Consider the following 18,872-nt stretch of genomic DNA (forward strand, 5'->3'; position numbering starts at 1 on the left):
ATTTGCCAGCCTCCTTCCTTATGACTATGGCCCTGTGTGAGCGGTGATACCCCAGATGGCTATGCCATGGAGCCTATTCATATAATGAAAGACTATGGGAAAGACTTTAGCTCCATGGCAATTGAACTGTGTGAATAGGATCTGCGCGCTATTCGGTAGTTTTGTGCGCTCAGATCCCAGCTATCTGGGGATATGTGAAATGTCTGTGTGTTATGTGTAAAATGTGACTTTATGTATTTTAAAGTGTTTTATGTTGTTTTGCAACCATGTGGTTAATGGAGTCTGCCTCTAGTCCTGGATAATTGAATTACTTCCCCCCATTGTCTCCAGGATAGAGGGCCCTGTAAAACCATGCTTCCAGAAGGTCAAATGCACATTTGTACTAACTTCTGAACCCCTGGTCCAATTCGTATGATTTTTGAGTATGTTGTTCCCCTGAATGGATTGATTGTGAATATGTATTTTTATGCGAATGTGATGTATATTTTGGGAGTTATGAATGTTGTGTAAAAACTGTATTTTTACTGTCTGTGATAATTATGTTAATCCCTTGTGTAGCATAATTATATCACAGACATAGGGGAGGATTTTGTGTGTAATTACTGGGAGTGGTTTTAATGATGTACGTGTATGATTGGTTGTTTTGTCCCGCCCTGTGGGTGGTCCTGTATTTTCAAAATGGTAATAAAAACCAGGCTGGGTGTTCCAGCACCTGAGACCTCTTCTGACCCTCAATACGTAGCCGTGTCTCGTTATTGGAGGGAACTGCTATATCACACTGGGGATTGGTTTTGGGACATCTACGACTACCGGATGGGCATGTATGTCTGGGCTGACGAACGCGAGGTGAGAGAAGACATGACCCACCTGGTAACAAGGGAGTGGGAGCTGGAGCAAGACTACCTACACCTGCTCAGCTCCGTGCAGCCCCAACCTACCCGACAAGCAGAACCAGGTCTAGAGCCCTTCAGCTGGAAGGATATCGTAGAGGTTTACTGGGAAGATCCCCAACCCCAGAGTGAGTGTCAGGGAGCCGAAGGTGCCGTCCTTCCCCCCCAGCAGCAGTGTGTCCTACAGAGAGCCGAGACAGTTGGTCCCTCTCTACAGCAACAGGACAATGGTAAGGGAGTGGAGACAGGCGGTCTCCCTCTCCAGCGGCAGTGTGTACCCCAGGGGGCCGAAGGTGCCGACCTTCCCCCCCAGCAGCAGTGTGTCCTACAGAGAGCAGAGACAGTTGGTCCCTCTCTACAGCAACAGGACAATGTTACGGGAGTGGAGACAGGCGGTCTCCCTCTCCAGCGGCAGCCTGTGTTTCCGGGAAAGGAGCACAGCACACCCTCTCCCCAGCGGCAGCTTACCCTAACAAGGGGAGACACCAATCCCCCAGACGGCGCAGATGGGACCGTGGTCTCTGTGCCTGACCTACAGGGATGCTGGACAGCCTTTCCAGATCCCCAACTACCCTCACCGGGACACCCAGAGGAGGGGGTAAGTACAAATTCCCCTCCCCAGGTAACTCCTAGCGTGGCACCAGAGTTAACAGAGGCAATGTTAACCCCTACTGACGTCCATGTTCCCTTGGCTACTGAGCCGGACTATGTCCCAAGCATCCCAGCAGACGAGCTGGCAGCTGGGCAGAGTGCAGTCGGCCTCTGCCCTACCTTTGTCCCTGGTCCAGAGCCGGATGTCCCGCAGGCTACCCCAGCCGAAGAGCTGGCAGCTGGGCAGAGTGCAGTCGGCCTCTGCCCTACCTTTGTCCCTGGTCCAGAGCCTGATGTCCTGCAGGCTACCCCAGCAGAAGAGCTGGCAGCTGGGCAGATTGCAGTCGGCCTCTGCCCTACCTTTTTCCCTGGTCCAGAGCCTGATGTCCTGCAGGCTACCCCAGCAGAAGAGCTGGCATCTGGGCAGAGTGCAGTTGGCCTCTGCCCTTCAAGTACCCTCGGCATGTGGCCTCATTACCACAGCCAAATACCCAGGTGCAGTGACTGTGTGTTGTGGGTGGGCTGTTCCTGTACTTTGATGTTGTGGGGGGGCTACTCGGACATCTGTTTATTGTGGGTTGGTGGATCGACTAACAGAGGCACTGACCGACAGAAGGTCAGATGCCTGGTTAGTCTTCCCCCCAAAGGGGAGATGTGTTACAAATCGCTATTTGTAACTGGCCCTTTAAATGAGAAATTGCCCTGCTTCCCTGGATTGTGGAGAAGCCTATTTGCCAGCCTCCTTCCTTATGACTATGGCCCTGTGTGAGCGGTGATACCCCAGATGGCTATGCCATGGAGCCTATTCATATAATGAAAGACTATGGGAAAGACTTTAGCTCCATGGCAATTGAACTGTGTGAATAGGATCTGCGCGCTATTCGGTAGTTTTGTGCGCTCAGATCCCAGCTATCTGGGGATATGTGAAATGTCTGTGTGTTATGTGTAAAATGTGACTTTATGTATTTTAAAGTGTTTTATGTTGTTTTGCAACCATGTGGTTAATGGAGTCTGCCTCTAGTCCTGGATAATTGAATTACTTCCCCCCATTGTCTCCAGGATAGAGGGCCCTGTAAAACCATGCTTCCAGAAGGTCAAATGCACATTTGTACTAACTTCTGAACCCCTGGTCCAATTCGTATGATTTTTGAGTATGTTGTTCCCCTGAATGGATTGATTGTGAATATGTATTTTTATGCGAATGTGATGTATATTTTGGGAGTTATGAATGTTGTGTAAAAACTGTATTTTTACTGTCTGTGATAATTATGTTAATCCCTTGTGTAGCATAATTATATCACAGACATAGGGGAGGATTTTGTGTGTAATTACTGGGAGTGGTTTTAATGATGTACGTGTATGATTGGTTGTTTTGTCCCGCCCTGTGGGTGGTCCTGTATTTTCAAAATGGTAATAAAAACCAGGCTGGGTGTTCCAGCACCTGAGACCTCTTCTGACCCTCAATACGTAGCCGTGTCTCGTTATTGGAGGGAACTGCTATATCACACTGGGGATTGCTATGCGCTGCATATTCCCCTGAGCTCTTAATCACTTAGCTCTTTTAAGAGCTTGTTCCTGTTACGCTCTCCTGGAGGAGAGGTCTTCCCCACACGGTCCTGGAGGACAGAAGCCGATCCAGGGTGGAAGGAAGACGGCGCGGCTCCAGTTAAGCTACGGCGGTTGTGGAGCCTGCGGTGGTTGTGGTGTCGTCTGCAGTGCTTGGAGTCCTCTGAGAGCGCTAGGAGCATCCATCAACGGAGGGTACTCGGTCGGAGTACACGGAGCTCCGTTACAGAGCCCTCCATGGGTGAAGAAGGATTTTTTTTTTTTTGCGCTTGTTTTTTTTTTTTTTTTTTATTGCGTCGGTTATTATGGTTTTTTTATTTAGCCTTTTTTGGGGCTGAAAAAAAAGATTTTAGAAGAAAGAAAACATCGAATGGTAAGTTATTTATTATTAATTTTTTACAGGTTTTTAGTTAAAGGTCCCCCCCTCATTATTTTTAGGGTTAGGAGGGTTGGTAGGGGGATCATTTTTTTTTGGGGGGGGGGGTGACTAGGGGTTTGGGGACCCCTAGTCACCAGGGGGACAACAACATTTATTTTAGGGCCCCCACCCGCTGCTCAGGGGTGGGGGCCGGGGGGAGGACAATAGGTCGTCCCCCTATTGGTATTTAGGGCCCCCACCCACCACTCAGGGGTGGGGGCCAGGGGGGAGGACATTAGGTTCCCCCCCTTATTAGTATTTAGGGCCCCCACCCACCACTCAGGGGTGGGGGCCAGGGGGGAGGACATTAGGTCCCCCTTTTTAGTATTTAGGGCCCCCACCCGCCGCTCAGGGGTGGGGGCCAGGGGGGAGGACATTAGGTCCCCCTGTTATTAGTATTTAGGGCCCCCACCCACCGCTCAGGGGTGAGGGCCAGGGGGGAGGACATTAGGTCCCCCCTTATTAGTATTTAGGGCCCCCACCCACCACTCAGGGGTGGGGGCCAGGGGGGAGGACATTAGGTCCCCCTTTTTAGTATTTAGGGCCCCCACCCACCGCTCAGGGGTGGGGACCAGGGGGGAGGACATTAGGTCCCCCTTTTTAGTATTTAGGGCCCCACCCGCCGCTCAGGGGTGGGGGCCACGGGGGAGGACATTAGGTCCCCCCCTTATTAGTATTTAGGGCCCCCACCCACCGCTCAGGGGTGGGGGCCAGGGGGGAGGACATTAGGTTTCCCCCCCTTATTTTACTGTAGGGCCCCCACCCGCCGCTCAGGGGTGGGGGCGCGGGGGGGGCAATTGGTCCCCCCTTTAGTTTAGAAGCGCGGGTGGGGGCTCGGGAAGGGGGGAGCCTTTTTTTTTTTAACAGTGAGCAGCCACAGGCAGTATAGCACGTAGGGGCAGAATTTACTAATACTAAGTAATCTTTACTTAGTATTAGTAAATTGGGCTGAAAGACCAATTTAGGTCTTTCAGCCTTTTAGTAGATAGCTCCCTAATACCATCGGAATTAGGGAGTTATCTACTTATTGATTCCTGTCATTACATTGACTGACCAAGTAACTTACATTTTATATGAATGTGTGTTACTTGATTGTTGTAAGTGTTGCTTACAGCTGAATCCTGGCTATGTTTGTATACTTTTTATTTAAAATTGTATACAATGTAACATTCTTCTTCTTTCACTGGGTAAGTATATTAGTACTTAGGCAATACTGTGCTTCGGCAACTTCGGAACTTCGGCACTTCGGAAATTTCGGAACTTCGGGACCTCGGCAATTCGGAACTTCGGCAATTCGGACATTCGGAAGTACCCGAATGTCAGAATTGCCCGAAATTCGTCTGAATACATATTCGGATCAAAACGAATTGCACATGTCTAACCAGAACCACTACAACAAGAGAAAATGCAGTGTTTGCATTACTGCCTAGTAACACCTTTAGTGGGGCCCGGACCCTTAAACATATACTCCAGCACTATAGTGAGAAAAAATACAGGTTTGCATTCCGGACACTATAGTGTTCCTCTAACTCTGGTTCATTTATATTTACAACCTAAAATACATGAAAATTATGTATTGTATTTTATGATGTAGAATAAATTCTGATTTTTTTTTTCATGAAATACAATCCTCAACTAAGCAAAAAAAAATAATAATCATAGTTTTCATCAAAGTAACTTTTCATTATCCAAGGCTCGTGTGAATCTCAAGTTAATTTACAAAAGTGATTAATATAAGAATTAGAGTATTCTTTGTAAGCAGCTAGGGATGACTGACAGGTATTTGAGCTTCAAAACTGAATGTCATTATAATTAAAATATGTTCAGGGTGAATGGTTTAAGTGGAGGAACAGAATAGCAGCCAAAACCTCCATATAAGGAATGAGGACAAAGAACGCTAAGTAACCCCCCTCCCCGAAAAATCGGACATATAGTCAGATAGTGTATATTGATAATATCTAGATAGATAGATAGATAGATAGATATTATCAATATACACTATCTGACTATATATATAGTACCTGAGCAGATTTCACTAAAAGTGCCCTTAATTGTATTTATTTATTTTAATTTATTGAAATAATGATTATATTTACCAGGTAGGACATTTGCTCACCAGATCTTGTTCTATCAATTCTTCATTACAAAGGTCATTTGTAGCTATGGTAATTATATCATACCTATATGTGTATACTTACCTGCCTTCCTGTATTTGTGTATACTTACCTGCTTCCTCACAAGAACAGGTAGTGTACAGCGTGTCTCTGTAGTAAATAATAATAATAAGGTGGCAGTACAGGCCCTGTCATATAAACAAGTTATTCACGTTAGTTAAGGCAATAAGGTCATTTTGAGAAAAGACTAGCTGTAACAAATGTCATATATTAGTGTGATGCTTAATAGTGCCCTCTAGTGAAAAATCATGGCATCACAGTATTGGATTTTGTACCTCCAATTGCAATTTGCTTTCAATATAATACCAAGATATATACACTGGGTTAATTTGAAATCTCAAAATAGTGCACATCTTTAAATGCCATTAAATAAACCATACAACATCAAGCAATGAGCCATTGCATGGGTACCAACAGCTCCAGGAATAATTTATTTTATGGATCCATTTTGTGTGTTAAACTTAAAAACATAAATCATTTACTTAAATTAGCATAATATTGATGGACAATTTCTGGTAAATTAATATAGTTTGTGTGTATAAGAATAGAGCGCAGTAGTGTTTTGTTGTTTGTTGTGGGGGGGTGTTTTGGTTTTTTTGTAAATCTTTTTTTATTGAGATGAAAGCTTTTTACAGAGAGAATTTACCAGCAGTTATCAGCATATTTCGTATGATGGATGCACTATACATTACATAGATAATACTAGGTGGTAAAGATATCTCAATTTTTAAAGAATTTTAAGGGTAGTCTATTGAATAATTGCTGGACTAGAATTAGCATGGAATGAATAAGGCTATACAGAGCTCAAATATAGTAGCTAATAGAGTAGTAGTTCACTGACTAAAAGAGGATATAATCAAATATATTCCACAGAGCATTAAAGGGACTCTCCAGTGCCAGGAAAACAAACCATTTTCCTGGCACTGCAGGTCCCCTCTCCCTCCCACCACCCACCCCAAGTTGCTGAAGGGGTTAAAACCCCTTCAATGACTTACCTGTATCCAGCGCCGATGTCCCGCTGGTTCAGGGTCGACCCACGCATGCGCGGCCGGGGAGACCTAATGCGCATGCGCGGCGCATTAGACCTCCCCATAGGAAAGCATTTAAAAATGCTTTCAATGCTTTCCTAGGGAATTTCAGCGATGCAGGAGGTCCTCACATAGCGTGAGGACGTCCAGCAACGCTATAGCACACTTTTCATGTGCTATAAACACGGAAGTGCCCTCTAGTGGCTGTCTGCTAGACAGCCACTAGAGGATGAGTTAACCCTGCAAGGTAAATATTGCAGTTTATGAAAACTGCAGTAATTACAGTTGCAGGGTTAGGAGTAGTGGGAGTTGGCACCCAGACCACTCCAATGGGCAGAAGTGGTCTGGGTTCCTGGAGTGTCCCTTTAAGTAAGATAAAAGAAATATGTGTAAAAATCACCAAATGAAGTGTGTGCAGAGAAAGTGTCACGACAAAACTATCTGACTTCATGTCAGAAAACAGGAGACCAGGAGAGTCAGTGCCTGCTCTGTAGAAAATCAGCCTCCCCCATCCAGCACCATAATGCTCATTGCCTAAAAGCAATGGGGACCCTGAAACCTTCACCAGCATCTGAGTCGGTAAGTTGGGACGTGGCGATGTTAGGAGTTGTGATGCAATAGATATAGAGATGGATAGCCCGGGGTTGGTAGCCATCTTGGGAGTGGGACCACCAGCTACATACCATGTAGAGTAGAGATAAAATGGGCGACCACACCGTGACTGGCCTTGTGGTTTGCTGATATTAGTCAGTGTAGGATCAATGCGATCATATCTAGAAAAATAAGTATCCAGGCTTTATCAAAGTTTCACCTTTGCATAAGGTGAAACGCGTTAGTGGTTTTATCAATCCTTTATTGTTTTATAGTTCCTTTTGATTTTTGTTCCTGGATACTTATTTTTCTGTTCCTGGTTACCTTCTCATCTGTAATACACCTCTCCTGATAATATTCATAGTGGAGATTTGTTCCACTGACGCGCTAAGGATTGAACAATATCCTCAGATTGCTCTGGGAAAAGTGAGCAACATCCATTTCTTTCCCTGCACAGTTTCATTTATAGAGAGCACTATGTTTTGTACTTTTATTTACATAAACGTTCCTGCTTACTACCCCTGATTGGGACATTATTTACTTGTCCAGTGAAGGCCTTACATTCCATAGAAGAGGACATACGTATATCCTCAAGTGCAGAGGCGTAACTAGAAACCACAGGGTCCCAGTGCGAAAATTGCAGTGGGCACCCCCCCATACATCTTCCATCCCCCCTGCCCCTCCATTTGTATAATATGACACATACACACACACACACACACACACAGATACAGACACACACAGATATACAGATGCAGATATACACACAGACACACACATATACACACACACATGCAGCCACACAGATACAGACATTCACACACACCCAAACACACACAAACTGTTAAATTGAGAGAGTGCGATAAAAGGGATCCAGTGGCTGCCTAATGCTGATGGGAGTCAGAGCTCCCACTCTAGTAGAGACATACTGGATACCGCACTCACCAGGTAACCCAGGTGCTCTGAAACCAACGCTGGCCAGGCCGCCCTTCTAAGATATGCAGAATAAATAACGGCTCGGGCACTCCAGGATAACAAAAAATAGCAGCTTTATTGGTGCAAAAACAGCAACGTTTCGACCCTACAGGGTCTTTATCAAGCTTGATAAAGAACCTGTAGGGTCAAAACATTGCCATTTTTGCACCAATAAAGCTGCTATTTTTTGTTATCCAGAAGTGCCTAAACCGTTATTTATTCAGAGCTCCCACTCTGACTCCCTTCATTCTCCTCCCGCACGGCTCAGTGTATGCTGGGAGGAAGTAACGGCTTCCTTCCAGCGGTGCTCTGATGTCATCAATGAGGCCCAGTCGCTTTCTTGAAGTTCCGCAGCGCAGACCGGGTCCCAGGAAATCCATTGCAATTGGGTGGCCCCATTGCGACCCTGGCGGTTGCTCCTTGCAGCCGGGACCGCACCACAATGCCAGCAGGCACCCTGACCACAGTAGTTCTGCCACTGCATAAGTGAGAATTGTTCCACCCAGGCATAGAATCTCGGAGCTGGTGCAAAGCTTTATTAAATGTAAGTGGCTCTTCACATATTTTTGTGTCCCTAAACAGAGAGACACTCCACCATTGAATTTTTGTTTGTTTCTTTTTGTCTTTCACATACATCTACTAGAAGCGCAGCCATTCACCTACTGTGAACTATTAATAACCTCTCAATGCTTTTCCATGGGAAAGCATTGGATTGGCTAAGATCATCAAAATTGGTAGGGCCAGGGGATGCCAGCCACAGAAAGACCAGCGTGGTGTGGGAGAAAAGGTGAGTTTGTATTCCTGACACTATAGTGCTCCTTTAAATATATTGATTATTGTTTGAAGATGTTTAAATGCGGATTTTAGTGCTGTGAGATCCTGCCACAAGCTCATACACACACATACACACCAAATGTTTGAATCTCCTAGAAATTAAAAGGGACACTATAGTCGCCAGAAAAACTACAGCTTAATGTAGTTGTTCTGATGAGTATAATCAGTCCCTGCAGGTCTTTTGCTGTAAACACTGTCTTTTCATAGAAAAGGCTCTCTAGGGACATCTCCAGTTGCAGTCACTCACACGGCCATAAGAGGTGCTTCCTGGGGCAGTGCTGCAAAATGTGTGTGCATGAAGACACTAAACTTTCCCCATAGAGATGCATTGATTCAATGTATCTATATGAGAAGATTCTGATTGCCCCCCTCCCCTCCACCACCACATTGGCTGAAATAATCAGAATTTCCCAAAGGAAAACATTGGATTGACTAAGATCGTCAATTGTGATGATCTTAACCAAGGAGGTGGATTGGAGGCGGAGCCCATGCAGCACTGGAATAAAGATAGTGTGTTTAACCCTATAGTGTTCCTTTAAGAACATTAACACAGAAAAGATGGACTTGGCTCCAAAAGACAAACTGTTCCTTGTAAGGTAGGAAACATGGAAAATGCTAAAATTCGGTGACATTTTCATTAAAAGGGCTTAACAAAAAAGAGAATTAAAAATTGCCTCTTTGAAAACCGTTACCACACTCCTGCTTAAAGTTGACTATTGCATATGTTCATTAGTGATGCGTCCTAGATTCTCACCGTGCTGAGAGCCATGAGGCATGCTAGATGAGACACAGTTCAACACTCTTACAAACTAACTGCACAGGTGCATGGTCTGACCGAAATGCCAGTCGTGTTAGTCCTAATGCACCATGCATGCATAATCTGTTTACTGTATATACCCGTCTTTTTTATACTTTGTCATAATTGAAAAAACACTAATAGAAACAGAATGATTAAAAAAAAATATTTACCAATCATTCATCTTGTTCGTGCTATACATAAAAATAACACATGGAATTAAACTACATTCAATGAACAGAAGATATAATGTGTAGGGATGAGATGTCTAAATTGGATTTGTTTGAAATGCACAGGTTTGTTTCATATTCTCATGGCAATATTATATCATTTCACATGGTATGATGCACTTTGGCCACTAGAGGGTGCAACTCAACCTGTTTTTATTCATAGTACATCACTGTACAATTAGTTAACTAAGCAGAAAACAATATAACAACAATAATGAAAAAAATTAATTTATTTGTTTATAGATGAACAATTACATCTAGGTCAGTTTATTAACTTTTAAACCCAATATAATTAATACACATTTCTATAAGTCCAGACCACCAAACTGGTACTTAAAATCTGATATACCATAAATCTGCAGGTTTGCAAATTATAGCAATCAGGTAGTTGTGTAAATTATGCTCTATGTGGAGCCCTCCTAGTTAAAAGTCACCATCCACAGGAGGGCCCTCCTCTGGCTCGATGCCTAAAAAATATTTATATGTTTGCTAATGATCATTATTATCTTATAACCTTTGCACAAGATGGTACCAGACTCAGGCAACTCTACAAACTCTGTAAAAGCTCAGTTGCTTATTGCAGTGAAGCAAGTCATTCCATTGTACTGGCGTCAAATATGTTTGCACGTTGTGTCCACCCTAACTCTAACGACACCCCTTGTAGCAGATTGCTCTCCAGACAACATGGGGCAATGGAATAAAAAAATGAAGGCAGATAAACCCCCCCAAACGGCTGATATCGGAGTCCTCCTGCGGAGGCCCCAAAACTCCTAGAGGCCCGCAATGGCATCCCAGATAGAAGGCCTCTATAACTCATCTAGCGAGGCTTCTGGGTCTGATGAGGGTAACTACGGCACACTAGCTCGGCGCAGACTGATCCACTCACCTGCGAAACCTCCGATCACGGAGGAGAAGCTGAGGGACATGCTTGGTGATCTGCACCGCAATATTGCAGCTGACATCGTCACGTTCCGTGAAGAAATCAACGTAATCAAGAGTATCGGTCCGCCTGCGAAACACAGAGCTTGACACCGCCGCACAGGAGAGCAGACTAACAACGGTAGAGCAACAACTCTTAATCTTACAAAAAGCCCAACGACAAAAGCAAGACAGCATGGCTGCACTTGAAGATCAGAGGCGCTGGAAGAACGTCAAAATCCGCGGCCTACCTGATGCGGTGGAGACCGCGGAACTACCACACCTATTCCGCAGAATACTGGGATTGCTCTTCCCTGCCAAACAGGCCAAAGGGATGCCACTAGACAGCTGGTACAGCTGGTATCGGATCACCAAACCTAAGATAGGTACCTCAGAGGGAGAGAGAGATGCAATTGTGCGCTTTCAACAAGGCAGAGACCGCTCAGCCTTCATGGCGGCAGTGCGCAACAAAACCCCCCTACACTTTGAAGGACATTCCCTGACTTTTTACCCAGACATATCCAAAGCCACCTTGGATTGGAGAAGGTCCCTGAGACCCTTAACACATGATATACCCTACCGGTGGGGGTCACCCAGAAGCCTGCTCATACCCAGGGAGACTGACAACCCCAAAGTACGAGAAGCGACTGAGATCCCAGCAACACTGCGGAAACTGGAGCTGGGGGAGCAAACACCTGAACAAGCTACAATTGACCCACAGATGACACCCACGGCCTGGAATCCAGCTACAGCACACCCGTTCATACCGGCAGCCCAATGAGGAGAAACAGCATCCACTTTGGTGCCCTGAACTTTCCTGTAAGTAATCAACAATGCCGTGACTGTAATATATAGCTCACAGTTCCATCATTTTTCCATGAGCATCGTTTGAAAGTTAAAGTTAATTTTGTTTTATAATTAAGGCATACTTGCATAATCTCCTAGGGAAATACCCTTACACTGATCTGGTTCCACTTAAACACCCCCCCCCCAGTACTTGCCATCTTACGAGCATACAGGGGGGCACAGGCCTCTTTCACTTACCCTCAGTCCACTGGACTTTAGCCAACTCCTTGGTAAAAGAGGCATCTAATGCACCCTGCCCAGGGGCGTATTAGCCGCGAGGCAAACAAGGCATTTGCCTTGGGCGGCATTTTCCAGGGGGAGGCAAAAAAAGCCACCCCAAACGCCCAGGGCAAATGCCTTGTTAGCCTTGCGGCTAACAGACATGCTGCTGGGCGGTCTGCTGGGCGGGCGGTCTGCTGGGCAGTGCTGGCGGGCGGGCGGCCGGCGAGGGAGCACTTCCTCTGAGCTGTCTGCTCAGCTCCCTCGCGCGCCGCAGAGTGAGGCTGGGAGCCGGAATATGACGTCATATTCCGGCTCCGCCTCCCAGCCTCACTGTGCGGCGCGCGAGGGAGCTGAGCAGACAGCTCAGAGGAAGTGCTCCCTCGCGGGCCGCCCGCCCGCCAGCCCTGCCCAGCAGCCACTGGACCACCAGGGAGAAATAGGACCCCCCCAGCATTCCCAAAGGTAAGGAGGCTGGGGGGTAAATTTAAAAAAAAAAATGTGTTAAATATGTGAGTGAGTGAGTATGTGTGTATGTCTGTTAGTGTGTGTGTGTGTGTGTGTGTGTGTGTGTGTGAATGTCTGTTAGTGTGTGTGTGTGTGTGTGTGTGAATGTCTGTTAGTGTGTGTGTGTATGTCTGTTAGTGTGTGTGTCTGTCTGTTAGTGTGTGTGTGTCTGTCTGTTAGTCTGTGTGTGTATGTCTGTTAGTGTGTGTGTGTCTGTCTGTTAGTGTGTGTGTGTCTGTCTGTTAGTGTGTGTGTGTCTGTCTGTTAGTGTGTGTGTGTATGTCTGTTAGTGTGTGTGTGAATGTCTGTTAGTGTGTCTGTTAGTGTGTGTGTGAATGTCTGTTAGTGTGTCTGTTAGTGTGTGTGTGTGTTTGTCTGTTAGTGTGTGTGTGTATGTCTGTTAGTGTGTCTGTGTATGTATGTTAGTGTGTGTGTGTGTGTGTGTGTCTGTTAGTGTGTGTGTGTGTGTGTATATGTCTGTTAGTGTGTGTGTGTATGTCTGTTAGTGTGTCTGTGTATGTCTGTTAGTGTGTCTGTGTATGTCTGTTAGTGTGTGTGTATGTCTGTTAGTGTGTGTGTGTGTGTGTATGTCTGTTAGTGTGTGTATGTCTGTTAGTGTGTGTGTATGTATGTCTGTTAGTGTGTGTGTGTGTGTGTGTGTGTGTGAATGTCTGTTAGTGTGTCTGTGTATGTCTGTTAGTGTGTCTGTGTATGTCTGTTAGTGTGTCTGTGTATGTCTGTTAGTGCGTGTGTGTGTGTCTGTTAGTGTGAGTGTGTGTGTATCTGCTAGTGAGTGTGTGTCTGTTAGTGAGTGTGAGTGTGTCTGTAAGTGTGTGTGTGTTTCTGTTAGCGAGTGTGTGTTTCTGTTAGCTAGTGTATGCGTATCTGTAAGTGAATGTGTGTGTGTGTGTGTATTTAGAAGGCGGGCGGGGGAAGGGTGGGGGTGGTGCGAGCGGGGGGGAGGGTTGGATGGAGGTGGCGTGGGCGGGAGGGGGGCGCCTGAGTTTTGTCCTGCCTAGGGCAGCACAAAACCAGGATACACCACTGACCCTGCCCTACACTTATCTATCGATCACTAACCTTGCAACACTCAGGCAGAAAATGCATTACAGTAACTTAACTATTCATTACTTCTTATATTACTATATATTTTAAAATGTGCCATATTATCAATGCTGACAATTGTTTATCCTGTTAATTGAACAACTTGCACTAGCTGTTGGGGCAATGCAAGCGTATTTGTACAGTTAATGCACAATGAAAATAAGGAATTATAAAATGTAAGTTAGTGTAAGTGTGCCCCCACATCACCCACAAAGGAACCCTAGAATTGATCGGGATGGACTGTTTAAGCTAGAAGCTTCATCTACAGAAAGCAAATAATGTACTATAACAACTTAACCCAAAAGAGAAACAGTCATGTCAAGCTGTAAGGTGGGGTGCAGCCTAATCCAAACATAATGATGTGACCCTAGTAGTCAATAAGATGCATGAAAGTAAAAAGGAAAGCCCTAGCTAAATGTGGGGGGAAACAAAGTGAGGGCAAGGGAAGGGAAACTGCTAAAATGAGACAAAGTAAATAGCCTTTATTAAGTTTAGCACATATAACTGTTAATAATGCAAAATTACTGAGAAAAAGTGGATAAACAAGTCTAAGCTACTATATACCGTACTAGCAAAATGACAGACTCATAACATAATGAGTGGAAACGTCTCGAAAGGAAAAGCTCATTGGATGGGTGTTCAAAAATATATACATAAGTTAAGAATTCATATGAATGTTATCTACAAGACTACAATAATAGGTGAAGTTGTGTAACGAAATACGCCCACTGACTAGATCTTAAAAGGCTAAGTAGAAGAGAGAGGGTAAGTATAGATGTAGATAGAGATATATGGTGATCAGTAGTGAAAGGTCCAAATACTCACTTAGGCTCATTTAAACATGAGCCTCTTCTACAAATAGATAAAGGGGCCTATCCTGCATATAAATTAGCAATTGCCCTATGACTACCTCGAGCACATGGTAGAAAAAGTATGTGCCTACATTACCATTAAGAATAGAGTTCTCACGAGGAGTAGACAAAGAAAGAATTTAAAAAGTGATACAGTGTTACGTGCTACCCATAAAGTGAAATGTTTACAGACTCACAACACAAAAACCCCACACAATGGCTTCTTGTGTTGTGAGTCTGTTCACATAAACCCACTATATATGTATATATACACACAGGTGATACTCTAAAAATTAGAATATCGTGCAAAAGTTTTTTGGGGGGGTTTTCATGAGCTGTAAGCCATAATCATTGCACTTATGACAAATCACGGCTTGAACTATCTTTCTTTGCATGTAATGCGTCTATCTCATATATTAGTTTCCCCTTTTACGTTGCATTACTGAAATAAACGAACTTTTGCACAATATTCAAATTTTTCGAGTATCACCTGTATACACACACACATTATGAATATGGGTCCCAGGCACTTTACAGCTATAACCCCCTGCCAGCAGCCCTACTAACGGGAAAGGTGTTCCTACTGAGGAAAAATACAAGAGTCCTGATGTTAATATACAGTATTTGCATTATTTATAGAGTAGCTTCCAACTTTCCACTGTGCAATATGGCTATTCAAATGCTCTGATTATTCTCTATGCCATATTTATTTATTTATTTATTTATTGTGCTGTAATGATTCCAGTAGTTCCCCCCCCCCCCCCCCCCAGGTGAAAGATAGGCTTTAATAATAGAAATCCACAAATTGGAACAAGGTGGAAAATAATCTGTACAAACAAATCACGGTGACGTATCCTGCTTCACTGGCTGACCCAGTGTTGGCTCTATCCAGTTAACATGAGAATGACTTGCTGTACTATCTAGGAAAGCTATAAGTAAGAAACTTCATGAATTACCTAACAGTTCCATTGCATCATCCTCATTATCTATATCTTCTTCGGTGACGGAAGCTGGAGTGCTATGTACTGAGTCAAAGGAATCTTGGGAGAGCATGGCCGCCAGGAGCTTTTTATGTTGCTGTTGCTGCTGTTTAAGTCCCTTGTTCTTTGGCTCCATCTTCAAACTGTAAAAATTAGAAACATGTCAAATGAAGACAAACAGAACGGTTTGGAATGCAATGATAAAAGTTAAAGAACTCAAAGTATTCTTAACAAATGTCACATTGTAGTATGGTGACAACGACAATAACAAAATATATATATATATAAACTATAGGTGCAAGCAGCAATGGTGGTGCAATGGTGGTGGCCAAACATTAAAGCCCGGATATTGAACATCAGATATTTAAGCAGATATTTAGCAGATATTGAAGGAAGAGAGGTAACTAGAAGATATAGTTTATTTTTACTTATTTAAAGACATTTTAAAATTGATCATGTAAGCTGACCTCACCGTCAGACCTCATGACATCTGGATTCCATACTGAAGATGGGAGAATGCACAACGGAGATTTGTCACATCACAAATTATTAAGCAATGTCTTGACAAATAGTTTTGATTTGGGATTTTGTAGTCATTTGAATAATGCATTTAAACATTTGTGACGATTTCACGATAGCTACCCAAACCACGTGACTGGTTGGTCAGTAGAAGTGAACAAGTGTAAGAGCATTGGTTTAGAAAAGGCCTGTCCAACCTGCGGCCCCCCAGATGTTGCTGAACTACAACTCCCATGATTCCCTGGTTATCTGTTTAATTGAAAGAATCATGGGAGTTGTAGTTCAGCAACATCTGGGGGGCCGCAGGTTGGACAGGCCTGGTTTAGAACATGAATAGATAATTCATGTGGATATGTAAATTGCAAAGATATCAAATTCAAAATGGCATGACTGCTGATCTTTTTGACCTTCGATCCCCACTTTACCTTTTGCACTTTTGCTATAGAGTAATTATATATATATATATATATATATATATATATATATATATATATATATATATATATATATATATATATATATATATATATATATATAAATAAATGAAAAATCAAAATGCACTCACAGGTCTTTGTATCAGTAGAAAAATTGGTGCTTTATTCGTTCATCAATAGTGTACCAAAAATCAATCGACGTTTCGACCCTGCCGGGTCTTTTTCAAGATCATAAAGTACATGACAATGCAGTATTTATATGTGAAATACAAATCTAAAAAATGTGCACTTACCCAATGGTGAAGTGAGGAGGAGTGAGTCTGCCCGTTAGAACCCGGAAGTGAATGGAAGCCGCCCAGGATTCTAACGGGCAGACTCACTCCTCCTCACTTCACCATTGGGTAAGTGCACATTTTTTAGATTTGTATTTCACATATAAACACTGCATTGTCATGTACTTTATGATCTTGAAAAAGACCCGGCAGGGTCGAAACATCGATTGATTTTTGGTACACTATAGATGAACGAATAAAGCACCAATTTTTCTACTGATACAAAGACCTGTGAGTGCATTTTGATTTTTCATTTATTTGTATATATATTTGACGCCAGCAATTTGCACCCAGGCATATGAGATACACTGCATTATCTTTGGAGGAGAGTGCCAAGCTTCCACCTATATATATATATATATATATATATATATATATATATATATATATATTGCAAATAGTATACATAATTGTATAATAGATGTATACATAATTGTAATGTATTTAATAGTAAAATAATTGTGAATTTATGCAATTCTAGATCATCTTGAAGGTAAATGGCTTGCAGTGCAATCTTAATTTTGACATTGACTGGCTGTGATCAAATGGTAGAGGACCTAGCATTATTATTCTGACAAATGATTTAAAAGAAGATGTTTAAAAACATTTTCCACAATGATTTATGTGACCAATTGACTTCTCTTTAATGAGTCTGAACTCAAGTTACATATAATTTCACATAGCAACTTGTACAACTGTAACATAGGCATGTTTGAATAGTGTGTGAGCTGATCTCAGTAACCAAGGGGTCTTCCAGAATGTGTGACCTATTAACTTGATGTTGTAAAAATAGTGCATTAGAAGACTTTACCACCACTTTTCACAAGCTATGAAAGGTAGTTTGGCTTTTCTAGAATAATAATAATTATAAAAAGAATTGTTAATACAGCGGCAAGCAGCAATGCAGATGTCAAGCATCACAGCATGAATATGGCAGATTTCTCCATTTTTAAAAATTTGCTGCAAAAAAAAAAAAACCCAATGCAAAACTATGTGACGAGGTAGGTAGGCAAGCACAGGAGCATAAACAAACTGCATAAGCAGATATTGCAGATGTCACATGCATAACAAGTTGCAGCAGAGTTCAACATCGAAATTACTAGAAGCTTAGCCAATTGAATAAATTGATTTAAAAAAATAAAATAGCTATGACCTAATTGGCCACGTTAAAGAACATGCAAAAAGCATGTGCAGATTTCATATGTTTAACATGTTGTAGCATAGTTCAATAATAAAATAAATTTATGCCACATTAGTAAATTGGCCTCAAAAAGACAAATGTCCACCAGACCATGTGACCTGAACAAGAACATGAGCAGAGCATATGAGAAGATCATACATTTAAACAATTAGTAATATAATTCAGGAGTGAAGTGAATTCAAATTTCTGAAATTGAAGGATATCTTGAAGGGGCACTAGTATGTAGCGGTTATCTTAATTTTCATATTAACTTGCTTTGAATAGTTTTGGAAGAGGATCTACCAGTGGATGCCAAGTTTTGCATTGCTTTAACAACACTTGTCTAGCCGTAACTAATTATCTTCTCTTGAAGAAATCTGAATCTAGGTCACAGCATATCTTCACACAACAATTTGCACATCTGTAGCATAAGTAAGGAGATGTTTGAATAGCAGATGGTTACCAGACCATGTGACCTATCACATTTATGTTACAAGGGATATAGCACACCATAGATCTCTATCTTTGCACTAGATTTCAAGAGTTTTTGATTAGCAGTTTGGGTTTTATTGGCATTTGAAAAAGGGGTGGAATAATAATAATCTTAACAAAAACAACTGGTGATCTATGAACACAATTACCAGGCAACCTAACAAGAATGGTTAGAAAAAAGAAAAGAAAATAAACTACAAATAATAGTGAAGATGTAGCATAGACAGAGAAGGGAGGGGACGATGTTATAGATATTTCTATATGTAGTTACGGGTGTCTAGAAACTGTACAGAGAGACCTATTGTTGCTGTTCGGAAAGTGAAAGAAGATACACATTTTACAATGCTCAAATCATATCACAAGATCTTCTGGTACCTTTTAGATTGTGGGACATTTG

At 42.8% G+C, this 18,872-nt stretch overlaps 1 protein-coding gene across 1 annotated transcript in view; it reads right to left on the reverse strand.

Annotated features, from left to right (window-relative positions):
- The window catches only part of C4H8orf34 (chromosome 4 C8orf34 homolog), a 182,241-nt gene that overhangs the window by 57,209 nt on the left and 106,160 nt on the right, over positions 1–18,872 (reverse strand). The window contains exon 7 of the mRNA XM_063451341.1: positions 15,495–15,661. Coding sequence (XP_063307411.1) covers positions 15,495–15,661 — 167 coding nt within the window. The remainder of the gene's footprint in view (positions 1–15,494; positions 15,662–18,872) is intronic.

Source organism: Pelobates fuscus, chromosome 4 (assembly GCF_036172605.1).
Source record: "Pelobates fuscus isolate aPelFus1 chromosome 4, aPelFus1.pri, whole genome shotgun sequence".
Taxonomy (NCBI): domain Eukaryota; kingdom Metazoa; phylum Chordata; class Amphibia; order Anura; family Pelobatidae; genus Pelobates; species Pelobates fuscus.